This window comes from Macaca fascicularis, chromosome 1, assembly GCF_037993035.2.
Source record: "Macaca fascicularis isolate 582-1 chromosome 1, T2T-MFA8v1.1".
Taxonomy (NCBI): Eukaryota; Metazoa; Chordata; class Mammalia; order Primates; family Cercopithecidae; genus Macaca; species Macaca fascicularis.
This window is the reverse complement of record NC_088375.1, coordinates 149,644,212-149,667,640: the sequence shown is the minus strand read 5'-3', so window position 1 is coordinate 149,667,640 and position 23,429 is coordinate 149,644,212. Positions and strand designations below refer to the sequence as shown.

Genomic DNA, 23,429 nt, shown 5'->3' with positions numbered 1-23,429 from the left:
ACTTTTCAGTGGAAACCTTAAAGGCCAGGAGAGAGGGGCATGACATATTGAAAGTGCTGAAGGAGAAGAACTTTTACTCTAGAATAGTATGTCTGGTGAAAATATTCTTTAAACATGAAAGAGAAATAAAGATTTTCCCAGAGAAGGCCTGGCACGGTGGCTCACACCTGTAATCCCAGCACTTTGGGAGGCCAAGGCGGGCAGGTCACGATGTCAGGAGTTCGAGACAAGCCTGACCAACATGGCGAAACCCTGTCTCTACTAAAAATACAAAAATTAGCCAGGCATGGTGGCGCATGCCTGTAATCCCAGCTGCTGGGGAGGCTGAGGCAGGAGAATCGCTTGAACTCAGGAGGCGGAGGTTGCAGTGAGCCGAGATCGTGCCATTGCACTCCAGCCTGGGTGATAGACTGAGACTCCATCTCAAAAAAAAAAAAAAAAAAAAAAAAAAGATTTTACTCACTGGTATTAGAAAGTACACAGAAAAACAAAAAAATTATAACCCTGTAACTGCCTTGTGTAAACTACTCTCATCCTAAGTAGAAAGACTAAATTGGCAAACCAATAAAAAATAATAACTACAACAACTTTTCAAGACACAGACAGTACAATAAGATATAAACAATAAAAAGCTTAAAAGTTGGGGAGACGACGTTAAGGCATATAGTTTTTGTTAGGTTTTTGTTTTGTTTTATTTTGTTTTTGCTTGTTTGCTTATACAAATAGGGTTAGGTTGTTATCAACTCAAAATAATGGTTTATAAGATCGTATGTGCAAGCCTCATGGTAATCTCAGACCAAAAAACAGACAACAGATACACAAAGAGTAAAGAGCAAGAAACTAAATCATATCACCAGAGAAAATCACCGTCATTAAAGGAAGACAAGAAAGAAGGAGAGAAAGAAGACCATAAAACAAAACAATCAGAAAATAAATAACCAAGGGGCAGGAGTAGGTCCTTAATTATCAATAACATTGAATGTAAATGGACTAAACTCTCCAATCAAAAGACACAGACTGGCTAAATGGATGAAAAAAAAAACCCACTAATCTGTTGCCTACAAAAAATACACTTCACCTATAAAGACACACATAGACTGAAAATAAAGGGATGGAGAAAGAAACCAAAAAAGAGCAGGAGTAGCTATGCTTATATCAGACAAAACAGATTTTAAGACAAAAACTATACGAAGAGACAAAAAAGTTCACTATATAATGAAAAGGGGTCAATTCAGCAAGAGAATATAACAATTTTAAATATATATGCACCCAACATTGGAGCACCCAGATATATAAAGAAAATATTATTAGAGCTAATGAGAGAGATAGGCGCCAATAAAATAACAGCTGGAGACTTAAAACACCCCACTTTCAGCATTAGATAGATCTTCCAAATAGAAAATCAACAAAGAAACACTGGACTTAATCTGCACTGTAGACCAAATGGATCTAATACATATTTACAGGACATTTCATCCAATGGCTACAGAATACACAGTTTTTTTCTCAGCACATGGATCATTCTCAAAGACAGACCATATATTAAGTCACAAGACAAGTCTTAAAACATTAAAAAAAAAAAAAAACTGAAATAATTTCAAGTATCTTTTCTGACCACAACAGCATAAAATTAGAAATAACAAAAGGAATTTTGGAAACTATACAAATGTATGGAAATTGAATAAAATGCTCCTGAATGACCAGTGGGTCAATAAAGAAATTAAGACAGAAATTTAAAAATTTATTGAAACAAATGATAATGGAAACACAACCTACCAAAATCTATGGGATACAGCAAAAGCAGTACTAAAACGGTATTTTATAGCTTTAGGTGCCTACATCAAAAAAAAAAAAAAAAAGGAAAAACTTCAAATAAACAATCTAATGATACATCTTAAAGAACTACAAAAGCAAGAGCAAACTAAATCCAAAATTAGTAGAAACATAAATAAAGATCAGAGCAGAAATAAATGAAATTGAAATAAAATAATACAAAAGATCAATGGAAAAAAAGTTGGTTTTTCAAAAAGCTAAAAAAAAAAAATTGACAAAACTGTAGCCAGACTAAAAAAGAGAGAAGATCCAATAAATAAAATCAGAAATGAAAAAGGGAGACATTACAACTGATACTACAGAAATTCACATCATTATTGGATACTAAGCAACTATATACCAATAAATTGGAAAATATAGAAAAAATGGACACACACAACCTACCAAGATTGAACCAGGATGAAATCCAAAACCTGAAGAGACCAATAACAAGTAATGAGATTGAAGCTGTAATAGGAAGTCTCCCAGCAAAGAAAAACCCAGGACCTGATGGTTTCGGTATTAGGTTCTCTAGAGGGACAGAACTAATGGAATGTATATGTGTGTGTATATACACACACACACACACATATATTTTATATATATATATATATTTATTAAGTATTAACTCACACAATCACAAGGTCCTACAATAAGCCATCTGCAGGTTGAGGAGCAAGGAGAGCCAATCCGAGTACTAAAACTGAAGAACTTGGAGTCCGATGTTTGAGGGCAGGAAGCATCCAGCATGGGAGAAAGACATAGGCTGGGAGACTAGGCCAGTCTCTCTTTTCACATTTTCTGCCTGCTTATATTCTAGCCATGCTGGCAGCTGATTAGATTGTGTCCGCCCAGAATAAGGGTGGGTGTGCCTTTCCCAGACCACTGACTCAAATGTTAATCTCCTTAACATCCTCACAGACACACCCAGGATCAATACTTTGTATCCTTCAATCCAATCAAGTTGACATATTAACCATCACAGCTTCACTGTTGAATTCTACCAAACATTTAAAGAAGAACTAATACCAATCCTACTTAAACTTTTCTGAAAAAATACTTCCAAACTCATCCTATGAGGCCAGTATTACCCTGATACTAAAACCATAAGACACATAAAAAAAATTACAGGCCAATATCTCTAATGAATATTAATACAAAGCTCCTCAACCAAAATACTAGCAAACCAAATTCAACCATACATTAGAAAGATCATTCATCATGAGCAAGTGGGGTTTATCCCTGGGATGCAAGGATGGTTCAACACATGCAAATCAATCAATGTGATGCATCATATTAACAGAATGAAAAATAAAAACAATATGATCATTTCAAGTGATACTGAAAAAGCATTTGATAAAACTCAACATTGCTTCATGATAAAAACCCTTAATAAACTGGATATAGAAGGAATATACCTCAACATAATAAATACCATATACAACATACCCACAGCTAGTATCATACTGAATGGGGAAAAACTGAAAGGCTTTCCTCTCAGATCTGGAACACAACAAGGATGCCCACTTTCACCACTGTTATTCAACATACTACTGGAAGTTCTAGCTATAGCAATCAGAAAAGAGAAAGATATAAAGCATATCCAAACTGGAAATGAAGAAGTCATATTATCCTTGTTTGTAGATGAGATGATCTTATATTTGGAAAAAATCTAGAGACTCCACTAAAAAACAATTAGAACTGATAAACAATTTTAGTAAAGTTGCAGGATACAGTATCAACATACAAAAATCAGTAGCATTTCTATGTGCAAGAGTGAACAATCTGAAAAAGAAAATTAAAAAGTAATCCCATTTATAATAGCCACAAATAAAATACCTAGAAATTAACTCATCCAAAGAAGTGAAATATCTCTATAATGAAAACTATAAAACACTGATGAAAGAAATTGAAGAGGACACCAAAAATGGAGATATTTCATGTTCATCAATTGGAATAATCAATATTGTTAAAATGTCCACACTCCAAAGCAATCTACAGACTCATTGCAATCCCTATCAAAATATCTATGACATTCTTCATAGAAATAGAAAAAAAATCCTAAAATTGATATGGAACCACAAAGAACCCAGAATAGTCAAAGTTATCCTCAGCAAAAAGAACACTACTGGAGGAATCACATTATCTGACTTCAAATTATACTACATAGCTATACTAACCAAAACAGCATGGTATTACACAGATACAAAACACAAAAACAGATACACAGACCAATGAAACAGAATAGAGAACCCAGAAACAAATCCACACACCTACAGTGAACTCATTTTCGACAAAGGTGACAAGAACATAAACTTGGGAAAAGACCGTCTCTTCAATAAATGGTATTGGGGAAACTGGATATCCACATGCAAAAGAATGAAACTAAGCCCCTATCTATCACCATATACAAAAATCAAATCAAAATGGATTAAAGACTTTAAGACCTCAAACTATGAAACTACTACAAGAAAACACTGGGGAAAATCTCCAGGACAAAAATTTATTGAGCAATACCCCACAAGCACAGGCAACCAAAGCAAACATGAATAAATGGGATCAAATCAAGTTTAAAAGCTTCTGCACAGCAAAGGAAACAATCAATAAAGTGAAAAGACAACCCATAGAAAGGGAGAAAATATTTGCAAACTGGGGATTAATAGCCAGAACATATAAGGAGTTCAAACAATTCTATAAAAAATAACCTAATAATCTGATCAAAAAATGGGCAAAAGACTTGAATAGACTTTGTATGTCTCAAAAGAAGACATACAAATCACAAAAAGGGATATGAAAAGGTGCTCAACATCACTGATCATTAGAGAAATGCAAATCAAAACTACAATGAGATATCATCTCACCCCAGTTAAAATGGCTTGTATCCAAAAGACAAGCAATAACAAATGCTGGTGAGGACGTTGAGAAAGGGGAACTCTCGTACACTGTTGGTGGGGCTGTAAATCAGTACAATCACTATGGAGAACAGTTTGGAGGTTCCTCAAAAGACTAAAAATAGAGCTACCATATGATCTAGCAATCCCACTGCTGGGTATATGCCCAAAAGAAAAGAAATCAGTAATATCAAAGAGATATCTGCGCTCTCATGTTTGTTGCAGACCAGATCACAATAGCTAAGATTTGGAAGCAATCTATATGTCCATTAGCAGATGAATGGATAAAGAAAATGTGGTATAAACACACAATGGAGTATTATTCAGCCATAAAAAATGAGATCCTGTCATTTGCAACAACATGGATGGAACTGGCGATCATTATGTTAAGTGAAATAAGTCAGGCACAGAAAGACAAATATTGTATGTTCTCACTTATTTGTGGGATCTAAAAATCAAAACAATTAAATTCATGGACAGAGAGAGTAGAAGGATGGTTACCAGAGGCTGGGAAGAACAGTGTGACAGAGAGATCGGGGGTGAAGGGGCAGTAGGGATGGGTTAATAGGTACAAACAAAAAGGAAGAATGAATAAGACCCAGTATTTGATAGCACACCAAGGTGACTCTAGTCAATAATAATTGTATATTTTAAAATAATTAAAGAGTGTCATTGGACTGTCTGTAATACAAAGGATAAATGCTTGGGGGAATGAATACCCCCTTCTCCATGATGTGATTATAATGCATTGCATGCCTGTATCAAAACATCTGATGTATCCCATAAATATTATACCTACAATGTGCCCACAAAATTAAAAATAAAAGATAAAAAATTCTTGCAAAAAATTAGGTTCATTGTAAAACTAATGTAAGCCTAAATTAATATAAAAAAAATAGGAGAGCTAACACTCTAAATGTTGTAAGCCATGGGTTTAAAAAAAAAGATGAAAAGCATATCTGATCTGAAAAGAAGCTGGGGTGGGGGGAAGCAGATTTATCAAGAAAACTATTTAAAATATTGGGTAAATCTACTATTGCTAAATGAGGTGCATGGCTTTAAATATATAGTACCATAATATATTTGCTAATGACACTATGAAGTCATAACATAAAGTTGCTGCAGTTGGCAATTCATTTTTTTTTTCTATTTTAATTTTTTAAAATAAAAAAATAGAGATGGGGTCTCACTATGTTGGCCAGGTTGGTCTTGAACTCCTGGCCTCAAGCAAGCCTCCAGCCTTGGCCTCCCAAAGCACTAGGATTACAGGCAACGAGCCACCGTGTCCAGCCTGGCAATTCATTTTTAATATCCTCATCTATCCCATCCCTTAAAATGTTAATTTTATCTATTCATAATATACATATGGTTTGGCATATGCTATGTAAATGAATACATATTTAGAGAGGGTAGATGTTCTTTTAACTGTTGGAAACAAGTTATAAAAATATATGGAACTACTTCCTTATTGTTTCAGAGCCCCAACCACACCTTAGCTGTGGTTGTTCTTTGTTGTCCCAACTGCTATTATAAACTTGTTAGCTTTAAAGAAATTGATGTTTGTTCCCCTGGCCCCAACAAACAAACAGAAAATACAGAAAATAATCCTAATAGGCATCATGTTTCTTACCAGATCTGTTTAGGTATCATATATTGGTATAGCAGTACACAACAGTTTTTTTTTTTTTTTTGAGATGGAGCCTCTTTCTGTCACCTAGGCTGGAGTGCAGTGGTGCAATCTTGACTCACTGCAACGTCCACCTCATGGGTTCAAGCAATTATCCTGCCTCAGCCTCCAGAGTAGCTGGGACTACAGGTGCCTGCTACCATGCGCAGCTAATTTTTTTATTACTATTTTTTATTTTTAGTAGTGACAGGGTTTCACTATATTGGCCAGGTTGGTCTCGAACTCCTGACTTCAGGTGATCCACCCACCCTGGCCTCTCAAAGTGTTGGGATTACAGGCATGAGCCACTGAGCCCCGACAGAATTTTTTTTTTTTTTAATTCACAAGTATATCTTACCAGTCTCAGGGGATGGAGCGGGGTAGGCAGGGCAAATCACTTCCCAAATCTATCCTTCATTTTTATACTCATCACAGTGAGGGGTAAAATCACCCTCCTCAGTCCCCACACCAGCAACCCAAATCTGTGTGGTTCCGCATGATCTGGCCTCACCTAACTCCCCACCACCTTTATTTCCCCAAAATTTAATAATGATATAACTGTATTTTTCTTTTCTTTTCTTTTCTTTTTGTTTTTTTCTTTTTTTGAGATAGGATCTCACTCTGTCACCCAGGCTGGAGTACAGTGATGCAATCATGGCTCATTGCAGCCTTAACTTCCTGAGCTCAAGCAATCCTTTTGCCTCAGCTTCCAGAGTAGCTAGGACCATAGGTATGTACTGCCATGCTCAGCTTATTTTTCAATTTTTTGTAGAGACGGGGGCTTGCCACATTGCCCAGGCTGGTCTCAAACTCCTGGATGCAGATGATCCTTCCCCCTGGCCTCCCAAAGTGCTGGGATTACAGGTGTGAGACACTGCCCCTGGCCTGTACATGATTTTAAATGAATTATTAATAAACCACACCTCTGATTTCTGTTCCTTAGGTGCAACTGCTTTTATCAGTCTTTTTAAAAGTCATTTACTTTTAATTTTTTTTTTTTTTTTTTTTTTTTGAGACAGAGTCTCGCCCTGTTGCCCAGGCTGGAGTGCAATGGCATGATCTTGGCTCACTGCAACCTCTGCCTCCCGGGTTCAAGTGATTCTCCTGCCTCAGCCTCCTGAGTAGTTGGGATTACAGGCGCACCTCCACGCTCAGCTAATTTTTGTATTTTTAGTAGAGACGGGGTTTCACCATGTTGGTCAGGCTGGTCTCGATCTCCTGAACTCGTGATCCACCCGCCTCGGCCTCCCAAAGTGCTGGGATTACAAGCGTGAGCCACCGTGCCTGGCCCTACTTTAAAATTTCTAAATAATACTTATGCCACTATTTTTTCATTTTAGATATTATCAATTTGAATCCTCCCTTGGAAAATACGGATTTAGCTCTTATATCTTCTCCCCAACATACATTTCACCTCCCTACTCATCTTCCCAACCAAGTTTTAATGCAAATTTTGGATAAATTAACATCTGATTTTATGAAGTGGCTATGTAAAAACTCTTCAGAGTTGAGCTATTAACATACTGTAATGTTATATTCTTCCTCACTCGAACTATTTTCCTGGAGTTAATTGCCCTTTTCCCCATTTGTCTAGTTTTCTGTATACCAATTATAACTTTATCACTAAACTCTGGCTGAATCTGACACCACCCTTAAATACACACAAGCCAGGTACCCTGTCAATTTCTTTCTTCCATGGAGAGACACCAATGCCTACAGCCCTCATCCTTTTGCTCAAATCTACCTGGTTGCTTTCTAATCACTTTTCAAGGCCATAACTTTAGGAACTTCTTCACCACCTTCCTAAATTGGAACCCCCATCTCTTGGATCCCATGTCTGCTTCTTTCTTTACTCTCTCATTTTGTGGAGAATATCCTTCAATCCCTTCCTGGGAAAGGAAGCCTGAAAAGTAAATTGTTAGACTTCCTGTGACAGACACTACTAGTTGCCTGCCCAGTATCCATTCCTCTCTTCTTCCTGTTTTGTTGAAAGCAAGCAATATATTAATACCAAAGGATAAAATAACTCAATATGGCCAAGTGTGGTGGTTCATGCCTGTAATCTCAGCACTTTGGGAGACCGCGGTGGTGGATCACTTGAGCTCAGGAGTTCGAGAACAGCCTGGGCAACATGGCAAAACCCGTCTGTACTAAAAATACAAAAAGTTCGCTGGGCATGCTGGCTTGTGCCTGTAGTCCCAGCTACTTGGGAGGCTAAGGTGGGAGGATTGCTTGAGCCCAGGGAGGTCGAGGCTGCAGTGAGCCATGATCATACCAGTATACTCCAGTCTGCAACAGAGAAAGACCCTGTCTCAAAAAGAAAAATTGAAATAAAATAAAAAATGTGTGACATTTTGGCAAATAGCCATCCTAGTCCATACATTCAAGAAACTTCTACATGGTCATATTATCAAAATGAGAAAAAAAAAAAGTAAAGCCATCTAATGGAATGAACCCAGCACTTACCTCCTCAAGCTGACTTTGTGGTACAGATTCTCTAGAACAAACACTGGGTTCCCATTTCTATTACTTCATTAAAATGCTCAGGGTAAACCATCTCTTGCTATAGATTCTAACAAACACTTTTCAGGCTTATTGGCTCTGCAGCATTTGATACAGCTGACCACTACCTCCTTGGGACAACCTCTTCTGTCAGTTTCCAGGACAACCCCCTCCTCTTGATGCCAGAGTGCCTTGAGGCACAGTATGGATTCTTCTAGTCTCTATCCTCTATTCTAAAACAGCTTGTCCAATCCTATGACTTTAAATACTCTCTACATGATGTGGGTTTCCATATTTGCATCTCCAGCAAATCTCTCTCTTGAGCAGACTTCCTTATCCAACCTTTTTTATGAAACTTCACCCACAGGTCTAATTGGTCTCTCAAACCCACCCTCCACCTGCTCCTCCACCCATCTGCTCAAAGCAGCGATCTGTACACATTCATTCAAATGCTTCAGCTGCTGACCAAGCTGAGAATCAAATAAAGAACTCAACCCCTTTCACAACAGTTGCAAAAACAAAAACAAAAACACCACAAAATTTAAAATTAGGAATATACTTAACCAAGGAGGTGAAAGACCTCTACAAGGAAAACTACAAAATACTGCTAAAAGAAATCATATATGACACAAACAAATGGAAACACATTCCATGCTCATGGATGGGTAGAATCAATATTGTGAAAATGACCATACTGCCAAAAGCAATCTGCAAATCCAATGCAATTCCCATCAAAATACCACCATCATTCTTCACAGAACTAGGCAAAAAATCCTAAAATTCATATGGAACCAAAAAAAGAGCCTGCATAGCCAAAGCAAGACTAAGCAAAAAGAACAAATCTGGAGGCATCACATTACCTGACTTCAAACTATACTCTAAGGCCACAGTCACCAAAACAGCATGGTACTGATATAAAAATAGGCATATAAACCAATGGAACAGAACAGAGAACCCAGAAATAAAGCCAAATACTTACAGCCAACTAATGTTCAACAAAGCAAACAAAACCATAAAGTGGGGAAAGGATACCCTATTAAACAAATGGTGCTGGAATAATTGGCAGGCCACATGTAGAAGAATAAAACTGGGCCAGGAGTGGTGGTTCACACCTATAATCCCATCACTTTGGGAGACCGAGGTGGGTGGATCACCTGAGGTCGGGAGTTCGAGACCAGCCTGACCAACATGCAGAAACCCCGTCTCTACTAAACATACAAAATTAGCCGGGCATGTTGGTGGTGCATGCCTGTAATCCCAGCTACTCAGGAGGCTGAGGCAGGAGAATTACTTGAACCCAGGAGGTGGAGGTTGCAGAGAGCCAAGATAGCACCATTGCACTCCAGCCTGGGTAACAAGATCAAAACTCCATCTCAAAAAAAAAAAAAAAGCTCTGCACAGCAAAAGAAACAATCAGCAGAATAAACAGACAACCCAATGAGTGAGAGAAAATCTTCACAATCTATACATCTCACAAAGGACTAATATCCAGAATCTACAAGGAACTCAAATCAGCAAGGAAAAAAAATAATCCCATCAAAACGTGGGCTAAAGACATGAATAGACAATTCTCAAAAGAAGATATACAAATGGCAAACAAACATATGAAAAACTGCTCAACATCACTAATGATGAGGGAAATGCAGATCAAAACCACAATGTGATACCACCTCACTCTTGCAAGAATAGCCATAATCAAAAAATCAAAAAATAGATGTTGGTGTGGATGGGGTGAAAAGACAACACTTTTAAACTGCTGGTGGGAATGTAAACTCTTACAACCACTATGGAAAACAGTGTGGAGATTCCTCAAAGGACTAAAAGTAGAACTACTATTTGATCCAGCAATCCCACTACTGGGTATCTACCCAGAGGAAAATAAGTCATTATATGAAAAAGATACTTGTACATGCATGTTTATAGCAGCACAATTTGTAACTGCAAAAATATAAAACCAGCCCAGATGCCCATCAATAAATGAGTGGATAAAGAAAAGGTGATATGTGTATGTGTGTGTGTGTGTGTGTGTGTGTGTGTGTGTTTGTATACACCATTGAATGCTACTCAGCTATAAAAAGGAACAAAATAATGGCATTCACAGCAACCTGGATGGATCTGAAGACCATTATTCTAAGTGAAGTAACTCAGGAATGGAAAACCAAACATCATATATTCTCACTTACAGGTGTAAGCTGAGCTATGAGGATGCAAAGACATAAGAATCATACTATGGACTTTGGCAACTCAGGGGAAAGGGTTGGAATGGGGTAAAAGATAAAAGAATACACATTGGGTACAGTGAACACTGCTTGGGGGATAGGTGCACAAAAATCTCCGAAATCACCAGTAAAGAACTTTTTCATGTAACCAAACGCCACCTGTTCCCCAAAAACTACTGAAATAGTTTTTAAAAAATAAATGCATTGTTATTAGCATTAAAAAAAAAATGCTTCAGTTGGAATCCTTAGTGTATTCAGTGGCCTAGCTGCAATCCTTAGTCCGTTCTCCATCTTGGGTGCAGAGCAGAATCATCTGAGGATTTTTTTAATTTTAATTTTTGCTTTTTAAAATGGAGACAGGTTTTGCTATGTTGCCCAGGCTGGTCTTGAACTCTTGGACTCAAGTGATCCTCCCACCTCAGCCTCCCAAAGTGCTGGGATTACAGGTGTGAGCCACAGTGTCCAGCCCACCTGAGGATTTTTAAAAGATTTCAGTGCTTGTCTCTCAGTCCCAAGACATTCTGATTTAATTAGTAGGAGGAGTGAACTGGGCATCAGGATTTTTAAAGTTACTCAGGTGATTCTAATGTGTAGCAAAGTATGGGAACCACTGCTCTAAAGTATGCTTTGAGTTCCCTTTGTATTCAATTCTCACATTCAATTTATCAAGTCTTCCTTCAAAACACATCAAGGAATGGTCTCCATCTCTCTGTATGCACTGCAGCCTCCCTGGTCCAAGCACTGTCATCTCTTACCCAACTGCAATAGCCTCTCAATTCTCCACATGGTAGCCAAAGGGGTAATTTTAAAAGCATAAGTCAGACATCACTTCTTTGCTTTAGGGGCTTTCTTTAGGGGCTTTCTCCCTCTCTCAGAGTAAAATCGAAACCTCCTACCACTGCTAAAAGACTCCTGCCCACTCCTCCCATACCCTCTTCCCCTTCCTCACTACACAATGGCTTCTTTCCTGGCTGTGGACAGTCCCCCCTCTGCACATTTCACTCACCATTTCATCCACCCTACTGCTGTTCCCCCAGTTCTTTGTGCGTCTGGTTTCTTCCTGTCACCCTTCATCTCTCAGCACAAATGACACCTCGGTAGAGAGGGCTCTCTGGCCACTCTATTAATGTGGCCTTCCCCACTGCCTCTATCATCACTTTATTTCCTTCATAATTGCAATCACAATCTTTATTGGTTTCCCCTACAACGGACTTCATGAAGGGTGGGTCTTGCTTATTACCATATAGCCCAGCATACAGCATAGTATCTAATACATAATAGGTGTTCAATGAAAATCTGTTGGAAAAAAGTAATGAATCAATAATGAGACATCAACCTTGACTACACGAACTTTTCCTTAGTTAATACCTTTTGTGATCAAATAATAATAACAACCATATTAATAACATTAAAATAATAGAAAGTCTAAAATATTAATATTAAAAAGTGAATTAAAAATATATTTAAAAGTAAGTCTTGCTTAGTCAAGATACATTAGCAAGTTGTAGGTAATTTAGTTGCCTGGTTTGCTGATGATAGAAACCTTACTTTGTTTTACTCATTATTCTTAGTCTTTCCAAAGAATAAATTATTCAATGAGTTGTTATAATAATAATTTGCTATCCATTTTGGAAAGAGAAAGTTAGAGTACTCTCTCAAACTGAATGCAAAAATAAAATTTAGACACATTTTAAAAATAAAATTGATAGTAGTATAAGATCAGGATTTTTAAAACAATTTAACATGCCTTTTTAAGTACAAAAAAATTTAGAAGATGTAAAAATGACTGACAGATCTTAACATATAAATGTAAGACTTCAAAAAGTTAAAATACAAAGAGATTTGGAGAAAAATGTGCAATATATTTACACAGGAAAAGTTAACCATCTATTATGACCTGTAAAGAGCTCCAGACTATTAATAAGAAAAAGACAATCCAATATAACAGGCAATGGATCTGAACAAGCCAGTGAACATTTAACAATAAAAACTTACTAACAATCAGGTTGGTAAAAACCTATCTTAATTTTTATTTATGAAGAATGATTTTAAAACTATTAAAAGAAATGTAAATTTTGATTGGCACTTGGGCAATATCTATAAAAGTGACTTAAGAATCAAACTTCTGGGCTGGGCACGGTGGCTCACACCTGTAATCCCAGCACATTGGGAGGCCGACGCAGGCAGATCACAAGGTCAGGAGTTTGAGACCAATCTGTACAACATAGTGAAACCTCGTCTCTACTAAAAATAAAAAAAAAATTAGCCAGATGTGGTGGTGTGCACCTGTAATCCCAGCCACTTGGGAGGCTGAGGCAGGAGAATCATGTAAACCTGCGAGGCAGAGGTTGCAGTGAGCCGATCATGCCATTGCACTCCAGCTTGGGCAACAGAATGAGACTCCATCTCAAAAAAAAAAAAAAAAAATCAAACTTCTATGGATTTATAATGCAAACTTTAAAACAATAAGTTAGTTACAAAAATGTTAATTGCAGCCCTATTTGTAACTTTGCACTGACTTGAAGATGTCTATGACATATTGTAATTTTCTTAAAGTTACAGAATAGATATATTGAGATCTCATTTTTCAAAAAACATCAGCATAAACTGGGCATGGTGGCTTAGGCCTGTAATCCCAGAGCTTTGGGAAGCTGAGGCAGGAGGATCCCTTGGGCCCAGGAGTTTGAGACCAGCTTGGGCAACATAGGGAGACCCCCATCTCTAGAAATAATAATAACTAATAATAATAAGCTAGCCAGGAGTGGTGGCAGGCACCTGTAGTCCCAGCTACTTGGGGGGCTGAGGCAGGAGGATCACTTGAGACTTGAAGTTTGAGGCTGCAGTAAGCTGTCATTATGCCACTGCACCCCAGCCTGGGTGACAGAACAAGACCCAGGCTGGAAAAAAAAAGCCAGCATTTATATGTGCATATAGAGATTTTAAAGTCTAGAAGCACATGAACCAGCCAAAAAAGCCTCCATATTTTTGTAATCTCTGTGAAGTAGTATTATAGGTAATTTTAATTTTCTTCATTAAGTTTTCCTTTTTTGTTCATTTTTGGTGATTAACGTGTGAATTCCTGAATCATTATTATGAGTTAAAATGCGCTATTTCAAAAAGAAAGAGTCTGATATGTATCAGATAGTCAAGTATTTCCCTGCTTAGTTTGTGTGTGATTGGTTTGGGGTAGAGGGTGGAAGGAGTGGTAGATACGGAGACTAAAATTCAATGTTTCTACAGTAATGACTGTGTTGGCCCCAGGATGATATCGGGGGCAGTCCAACAGATGAAATACTTTAGACCATTCCTAACAACTTGCACGTCATTTTTTCACTCCAATTCCTACAATGAACAAATTTTCTCATGATCTGCTAGTCTTGCAAAAGAGGAAGAAAGAAAAATGTCTAGCCAACTGAGGTTTTGAGGTAGCTGGGTAGGGTAGGTCGGTGTCAATTAAATGAAGTTGAGAGGAAAAAAGGCAAAGAAGAAAACTTTGGTTCCCTTCTCAACACAGTTCTCAGAACATAAATGACATGGTCATTCTAACCCTAAGAAGCACCCTGAAGGAAGGCCAGAGGGGCTTTTCATTTTCCATTAGAACCACTCATGAAAGATGAACATGCTAACCTTTCAGGAGTTTCCCTACAGACAACCGTGCCACCAAATTCCCAAAAATCACCTCCGATCCCCACTTTGCTGCCTCTGAACACCAGGAAAGCAGAACTAGGGCTGCATATTTTTAATGTGCTTTTTCTAAACAAGCCACACTCCTTTGGAAACTTGAAGAAACAGTTCTCTGAGGAAGAGATAAAGAAAGGGAAATTCATTTCTCAGCAATAAAGGATTCCACATGCAGTTAAAACTGAGGGAGATGACTGGAATTATGACATTTCCTAACATTTTTCTTTCTCCAATATTTTCAGTAAGAGCCCAACTTAACAGAGTCATGCTGATGACTCTCCCTAAAGAAAAGAAGTTATAAAGAAATAATCATTTTGTTCCTCAAAGCATTGAGGTTACCTTAATTTTGGACAAGCCCACCTCAGTGTCATGTTGGTGAATCCCTACATTCTATGTATCTCTAGCAAATTCCTGTAGTTGGCATAAGTAGTATGATTTTTTTTTTTTTTTTTGAGACAGAGTCTTGCTCTCTCACCCAGGCTGGAGTGCAGTGGCATGATCTCCACTCACTGCAAGCTCTGCCTCCCAGGTTCAAGTGATTCTCCTACCTCAGCCTCCCAAGTAGCTGGGACAACAGGCGAGTGCCACCATGCTCGGCTAATTTTTTTTTTTTTTTTTTTTTTCTGTATTTTCAGTAGAGACAGGATTTCACCGTGTTAGCCAGGACGGTCTCGATCTCCAGACCTCGTGATCTGCCCGCCTCGGTCTCCCAAAGTGCTGGGATTACAGGCGTGAGCCACTGCGCCTGGCCATAGTATGATATTTTTTTAAGGCCACCATTTAAACTATGGGTCTTCTAGAAATACACCAAAGACTATTTTCAAGAATCTTCTGCCTCATGAGTTATCAATTATTGCCTGGCAGATGTTTTAGGCTGAAACTACAGAGATGTATTCAAGGGGAGAAAACAAAACACAACCCTCAAAAGAGAAGGAAGGAAACAGTCCACCCAGCTGAGGGAAAAGGAATATGGACAACATTCCCTGGACACAGTCTCTCATACCAGGAAAAAAGGGGCTGAGGACCAAGCTCAAAACAGAGTAGAAAACTCAGCTATAGGCAGGCAGAGAAGAGTGGGAAGAAAAAAAAATTCAGATGATTGCCAAAGCAAACAAATAAACAAACCAAAAACATGACTTTAAACATTTAATACTGAACAGAACATTGCAGTTTGATAAAATGAAGTCTGGAAATAAAATTACAGGCATACCTCAGAGATATTGAAAGTCTGGTTCCAGATCACCACAATAAAGCAAATACTGCAGTAAAGCAAGTCATACAATTTTTTTTTTGTTTCCCAGTGCATATAAAAGTTATGTTTACACTATACTATAGTCTATGAAGTCTGTAACAGCATTATGTCTAAAAACACACCTTAATTTAAAAGTACTTCATTACTAAAAAATGCTAACAATCATCTGAACCTTCAGCAAGCTGTACTCTTTTTGCTGGTGGAGGGTACTCTTGCCTCCTTGTTGATGGCTGCTGACTGATCAGGGTGGTGGTTGCTGAAGGCTGGGGTGTTTGGGGCAATTTCTTAAAAGAAGACAACAACGAAGTCTGATCTATCAATTAACTCTTCCTGTCACAAAACATTTCTCTGTTGCATGCAATGCTGTTTGATTGCATTTTACCCACAGTAGAACTTCTTTCAAAATTGGAGTCAGTCCTCTCAAACCTTCCTGCTGTTTTATCAACTATGTTTACGGAATATGCTAAATTATGTGTTGTCATTTCAACAATGTTCATAGCATCTTCACTAGGAGCAGATTCTATCTCAAGAAACTACTTTCTTTGCTCAGCCATAACAAACAACTCCTCATCCATTCTAGTTTGATCATGAGATTGCAGTAATTCAGTCACATCTTCAGGCTTCTCTTCTAGTTCTCTGAGTATTTCCACCATATCTGTGATTAGCAGATTGGTGTAAAAGTAATTATGGTTTTTTTGCCATTAAAAGTAACGGCAAAACCCACAATTACTTTTGCACTGACCTAATACTTCCTCTACTGAAGTCTGGACCCCTTGAAAGTTATCCATGAGGCTTAAAATCAACTTCTTCCAAACTTCCTGTTAATGTTAATATTTTGACCTCTTCCCATAAATCATGAATGTTCTTAATGCATCCAGAATGATGAATCCTTTCCAGAAGGGTTTACTTTGTCCAGATTCATCAGAGGAATGATTTTCTATGGCAACATATAACCTTACAAAATGTAGTTCTTAAATAATAAGTCTTGAAAGTTGAAATTACTCCTTGATCCATGGGCTGCAGAATGGATGTTGTGTTAACATATATGAAAACAACATTCATCTCCTTGTACAACTCCATCAGAACTTTTCAGTGACCAGAGATATTATCAATGAGCAGTAATATTTTGAAAGAAATCTTTTTTTCCGAGCAGTAGGTCTCAACCATGAGCTTAAAATATTCAGTAAATCATGCTGTAAACAAATGTACTGCCATCTAGGCTTTGTTGTTCCATTTACAAAGCAGAGGCAGAGTAGATTAACATAATTCTTAAGTGCCCTAGGATTTTTGGAATGGTAAATGAGCACTGGCTTCAACTTAAAAGTCACCAGCTGTACTAGTTCCTAACTAGAGAGCCATCCTGTCCTTTGCACCTTTGAAATCAGACACTGACTTGTCTTCTCTACCTAGGAAAGTCCGAGATGGCATCTCCTTCCAATAGAAGGCTGTTTTGTCTACATTGAAAATCTGTTGTTTAGAGTAGCCTCCTTCATCAATGATCTTAGTTAGATCTTCCAACTAACTTGCTGCAGCTTCTATATCAGCACTTTCTGCTTCACCTTGCACTTACGTGTTAGAGAGATGGCTTCCTTTCTTAAAGCTTATGAACCAACCTCTGCTAGCTTGAAACTTTTCTTCAGCAGCTTCATCACCTCTCTCAGCCTTCACAGAATTGAAGAGAGTTTGGGCCTTGCTCTAGATTATGCTTTAGCTTTAGCAAATGTTGGGGCTGGTTTGATCTTCTATCCAGACCACAAAAACTTTCTCCATAACAGCAATAAGGCTGTTTTGCTTCCTAATCATTTGTGTTTTCACTGGAGTGGTACTTATAATTTCCTTCAAGAATTTCTCATATGCATTCAAAACTTGGCCAAATGGCACAAAATGCCTAGCTTTTGGTCTGTCTCAGCTTTCAACATACCTTCCTTACTAAGCTTAATCATTTCTACCTTTAAAGTGAGAGACCTGTGATTGTCCCTTGCACTCAAACACTTAGAGACCACTGTAGGGTTATTAATTGGGCTAATTTCAATATTGTGGTATCTCAGGGAATAGAGAGGTTGGGGAGAGGAAAAGAGATAGAAGAAAGGCTGGTTGGTGGAGTAGTCAGAACACATACAACATTTGTTAATTGAGTTCCCTGTCTTATATGGGCACAGTTCATGGCACCCCAAGACAATTACAGTAGTAACATCAAAGTTTATTGGTCACAGATCACCATAACAGATATAATAATAATGATGAAAAAGTTTGAAATATTGAGAGAATTGCCAAAATGTGACACAGAGACACAAAGTGAGCACCCGCTGTTGGAAAAATGGCACCAATAGACTTGCTGGACAAAGGGTTACCACAAACCTTCAATTTGTTTAAAAAAAAAAAAAAGCAGTATCTGCAAAGTGCAATAAAGCAAAGCACAGTAAAACAAGGTATGCCTGCACTTTTTTCTATGAACCCCTTAACATGTGACACAAGAGCTCACTAAAGAGTGATTTAATTCTTCAGAACTGACATATGGAACTTAGACTTTAGGCCTTAAAGAAAACAGTCCAGCTTCGGGAAAGTCCACTTATAATTTTACGGCCAGAAGAGTTTTCTTTGGCCACTATTTTTACTTTGAAAGCTACAGTCACAAGAAGCCATCTCTTTTTCCGCCGGTTTTCAAATTGTTTTGTTCTAGGTTTCACTTCACTGACAGGGATCTAGACAAAGAGATCAGCTTGTGAATATGATCATTCTTGACTTTCAGTTCTGTATTTTGTGCCCCTCTGCTCAAACTACGCCTCTCAGTTCTTCTCACTTGCTTCATTAAAATATTTTACATTTATTACTCTATTTAAAAAAAAAAAAACACTTTTGTTATGTTCCTCCTTCACAGAAAAGAATGTGGCTACCTCAAACACTTTAATAGGATTCACTCATTTTTTATTACAGGAGGTTAAATAAAATTGGTATTATGATGGCCTCTGTATGGAAAATGTGTCGTTTTTAGAGTTCTGGCCACAGAAACTGACCTATAAAGGGCTTTCTAAAGGAGAAGGGTATGCCTGTGGAAAGTTCACAGCAAAGGGAGTTTGACTCTTCTTAAGGTATGAAGAGGAAGACAGGCTAAAGTCTCAAGAAACTTTGACTCAATAGGGGAAAGCTATCAAATTTCCCAAAACTTGTGCGATTTTGGTTAGCACATCACAGAGGTGATGAGCCGCTCCTGAGTGTGAAACCCACATCCCATTTCTGGGGAGAACTACGTAGTTGGTTCCTTCTACATAAAATATCAGAGTCTACATCCTGACACCCATAAGAAACCTCTCCCACCTCTCTCTTACTAACCTTTTCTTCCATTCTCAATTTACAATGACACACAATTTTGTTTCCCACAAGTACTGTACAACCAGAGACACACACACTCACACTCACACATACATATATATTTCAGATACATACATATATATCTGTTTGGAGAGCAGGGAACGGGGGAGCCAAGGCCTGTTTGTATTCACACCCTCGGTTCAAATGTGCTGGGGTGGCTGGAGCTTTGACCACGCAGGAGGGGCCCGCTGGCAGCGCCAAGCGGCTGAACTGTGCGCCTTTTCATAAAGGCAGAGAACTGGGGTTAGCCACACTACAACCCTCCCACCTGAGGGAAAGGCCTGTTTGTTCTGGAAGGCACAGCCCAGCCTTATTTAACTAACTGCAAGCAGTTAATATAAGCATTCCCAAGGCAGTAGGCAAGCTCTAGTCTACGGAAGTAAAGCCATCGACTTCAGGAAGATTTCTCTAGTCTAGCATCCTGAAAGATGCAGCCCCGACTCCTCACCTGCCGGTTAACCTGAAAACACCTGATCCTCTCTCTGGAATCCTTGCCTGGGGAAAACGATAAGGCTGACGGGCCATGCCTCCTCCTTCAAAACTTTGCAGGGCTCTCGGGATTCATAACAGGAAAAATTGTTCACTGCAGACTCAGTGCGCCGTCGCCGGAACGCGTCCGCTGAAGTTGGAGCCCTGCTAAGCGGGGTCCCCTTCTCTTACCCTTCCTGCCGGCCGCGCGGTGCGCGCAGACCCCGGCCCTAGGGCAAGCGCGAAGGTCGCTGGGTGCGGCTGGCCCTGCTCGGGCGGCTGAAAGGCTGCTCTGTGCTCTCGCCGCAGGATGCGGCGCGTGGCCAGGCGCTCCCGCCCCGCCCCCAAGGGACTGCCCCGCCCCGTCCCGCTCCGCCCCACCCCACCGCCTCCCACCAGGGACCGGAGCTTCCCCACTTGAGGTCCTGGGGCACTTATTCCACGCGTCAGCGGACCAGCCTCCTCGCGCTCCCGGAGAAGGGGATCGGCGACGCGGAGGCGGGGTGGGGGCCGTAGGGGATGGAGCCAAGGCGCGCGCGAGAAGAACTGAGGAAGTAAGTAGTCCCGAAAGGGGGCGGCGGTGGGGCCCCCAGGGAGGCGTGGAGCGCGCCAAGGGGCGCCCGGGGGCACTGACCTGTGGTGCGGCCCCCAGGACAGGCCCGAGAAGCGGTTCCACAGCGGCAGGTCCAGCACCTCCATGCCTGGAGGCATGGCGCCGTCCGGGAGCGGCAGGACGCCGAGCATGGGACGGCTACACCTGTCTGGGCGCGGGCCCGCGGCCCCCACGCTCTCCACCCAAGTGCCCAGCGCTGCAGTGCGGCCCGCTTTGGCTCGGGGTGTCTGCCTGAGAAGCGCCTCACAGAGGGACCCGGGCGGTGGTCGCTGAGGCAAAGTGGCCCACGCACCCCCCACACCGCCCCCGGGCGGCCGCACCTGGCACTCCTGGCCCTGTGGGGCTCCTGCCTTTTTTGGGGGGAGGGGGGAAAGGGTGGGGAGACCGGGTCTCACTTGTCGCCTGAGCTGCGATCACGGCTCACTGCAACCTTGAACTCCTGGACTCAAGTGATCCTCCTGCCTTGGCCTGCCAAAGTGCTAGGATTACAGGTTAAGCCACTATGCCTGGCCCCCTCTTTTCTTCACTCTTTTATGCATTCTTTTCTTGTTTCCACATGCATTCATTTGTCCGTTGCTTTGGTTGTTCCTGTTTTGATGCTTAGGGAAACACTGAGCGCCAAGCCGACCGTCGGGTACTGTGGTGTCTGGGATGACAAAGACATGGCCCTTTCCCTCTAAGACGTCACATTAAACTGACAAGTTCATTCATTCTGGCTTTTCTTTAAAGTGCGCGATCACGAAAGTCTGTGACAAGGGCCATGTTTCTGAGATGTTAGAAAGTGCGATGGGTGCGCAAGGCAGAGGAGAAGCGAGTCGCCCTGCGCCCGCGTCGGGATGAAAGGGAGGGAGCCCGGAGGGAGCGTCAGAGTGGCCCGGCGGGCGCCGAGGGAGGGTGCACGGCCCCAGGGCTGGACTCGCAACCCCAGGGCCCTGCCGCAGCCACCGCTGCTCTTCCCTCTTTGTGCATGAAAGGAAGTCGCCTGTGGGAAACCGAACAGACAATCGGTCGCGGTTCGTGAATCTTAGAGATGAGAGTCGGCAGTACATGACCGAAAGCCGTGTTCGGCTTCTAGTGATGTTGGCTTGATAGTTTGGACGTGGCCGACAGCCTCCTAGAGCTGGTACCCCTTCTTTTCACGAGGTAGCAGCAGCAAAGTCCGCAGTGCCAGGCTCTGTGAGTCTGCAAGCGTTTAAAAGATCTCCGGGTTTAGCTCAGGCAAGTAATATTCTGCCAGGTATTAATTTTAATATGCTTGTCCAGGTAGAAGCAATTGGACAGACTATGTACATAAAAGCATACATAATTGACCCTCTTTTAAGTCACTTTCAAGGGGTTATTAGGCAAAAATGCCTTGGTTTTGAGCCGCTTTCATCGGAGGTGTGCAATCATCCAGCCTGTGAATAGCAACTGCACTCCAGCCTGGGCAACATAGTAAGACCCCAACCTTTTGGCACCAGGGACTGGTGATTTTTTTCCACGGAAGGTGGGGGGTTGAGGGGAGGATGTTTTCGGGATGAAACTGTTGCACCTCAGATCAATAGGCATTAGAGTCTTACAAGGAGCACACAACCTGCAACTTAGATCCCTCACATGCGCAGCTCACAGTAGGGCTTCTGCCCCTTTGTGCCCCTTTGAGAATCTAATGGAAACCGCTGTTCTCTTGCTCAATGCTCACCTCCTGCAGTGCGGCTTGGTTATTAGAGGGCCACAGACCTGTACCAGTCTGGAGCCCGGGTTTCGGGGACCCCTGTAGAGGGAGAAATAGTTTCAAAAAGGAGATCTGGGGATCTCAAACATTAATGTGCACATGAGTCACGAGAGCTTTTATTGAAGCAGATTGATTTAGTAGGACCTGAGGTTTTGCACTTCTAGCAAGAAGATGCTACTGCTGCTGCTCCCACTCTGTAAGTAGCCAGGTTCTCAGAAATATTTAATCTGAGTGTGTGCAGGAATTGAGGGGGAGAAGACTGAGTGGAAAATTACTGGAGTCAGATGACTGAAGGATTTATTATAAATATAACACATACTGAAGTTTTCAGCCATCGAATCTAATCGTTCTCAATTAGTAAATTTAATTCTCAGTAGGCATTAAGTTTTTAACTTTCAAAAAGTCAGTTGTTTGTGGTAAAGATCGTGGCTCATTTTTCAGTAGGTAGTAATAGACATTGTTTTGTGCTGTGTTAATTCTTTCAGGCATCTGTGTTCTGTTCTGAATATCATAGCACAAAAAGTTTTGTGCCCTGACTCAAATTTGTAATGACCAGTAACCAAATAACACAAGAATCTTTTGCTCAGCAGTGTTTTATAATATGACATTTTAATTTTACAACCTAAAGGTCTTAAATTTCTCTAGCAGTTTGTCTTCATGTGGACGTTTCACTGATTTAGTGTTAAAAAGGAAATTTTTAGCCGGGCGCGGTGGCTCAAGCCTGTAATCCCAGCACTTTGGGAGGCCGAGACGGGCGGATCACGAGGTCAGGAGTTCGAGACCATCCTGGCTAACACGGTGAAACCCCGTCTCTACTAAAAAATACAAAAAACTAGCCGGGCGAGGTGGCGGGCGCCTGTAGTCCCGGCTACTCGGGAGGCTGTGGCAGGAGAATGGCGTAAAAACCCGGGAGGCAGAGCTTGCAGTGAGCTGAGATCTGGCCACTGCACTCCAGCCTGGGCGACACAGCGAGACTCCGTCTCAAAAAAAAAAAAAAAAAAAAAAGGAAATTTTTAAAAAGTAGTCTAAAGAAGTGTGAGCTAGGCCGGACACAGTGGCTCGCACCTGTAATACCAGCACTTTGGGAGGCCAAGGAAGGTGGATTGCTGGAGCCCAGGAGTGCAAGACTAGAGTGGGCAACACAGCGAAACCCCGTCTCTACTAAAAATACAAAAATTAGCTCGGCATAGTGGCCCACGCCTGTGGTTCCAGCTGCTTGGGAGGCTTGCCTGAGCCTGGGAGGTC

General features: G+C 40.7%; 2 protein-coding genes across 8 annotated transcripts in view; one reads left to right on the top strand and one right to left on the bottom strand.

The window, feature by feature from the left end:
• The window catches only part of MCOLN2 (mucolipin TRP cation channel 2), a 72,689-nt gene extending 52,535 nt beyond the window's left edge, over window positions 1-20,154 (bottom strand). For 3 of the 5 annotated variants that reach the window (XM_005542854.4, XM_074002858.1, XM_074002861.1), the window contains exon 1: window positions 19,841-20,154. In XM_005542854.4, the coding sequence (XP_005542911.3) occupies window positions 19,841-19,917 (77 nt within the window). In that variant the 5' untranslated portion in view covers window positions 19,918-20,154. The remainder of the gene's footprint in view (window positions 1-19,840) is intronic. The other 2 variants (XM_005542855.4, XM_074002860.1) reach the window with 1 other exon arrangement.
• Window positions 20,155-20,264: 110 nt separating this feature from the next.
• The window catches only part of DNAI3 (dynein axonemal intermediate chain 3), a 142,496-nt gene continuing 139,331 nt past the window's right edge, over window positions 20,265-23,429 (top strand). For all 3 annotated transcript variants that reach the window (XM_045368067.3, XM_005542867.5, XM_074002762.1), the window contains exon 1: window positions 20,265-20,414. The gene's annotated coding sequence lies outside the window, so the exon portion shown is untranslated. The remainder of the gene's footprint in view (window positions 20,415-23,429) is intronic.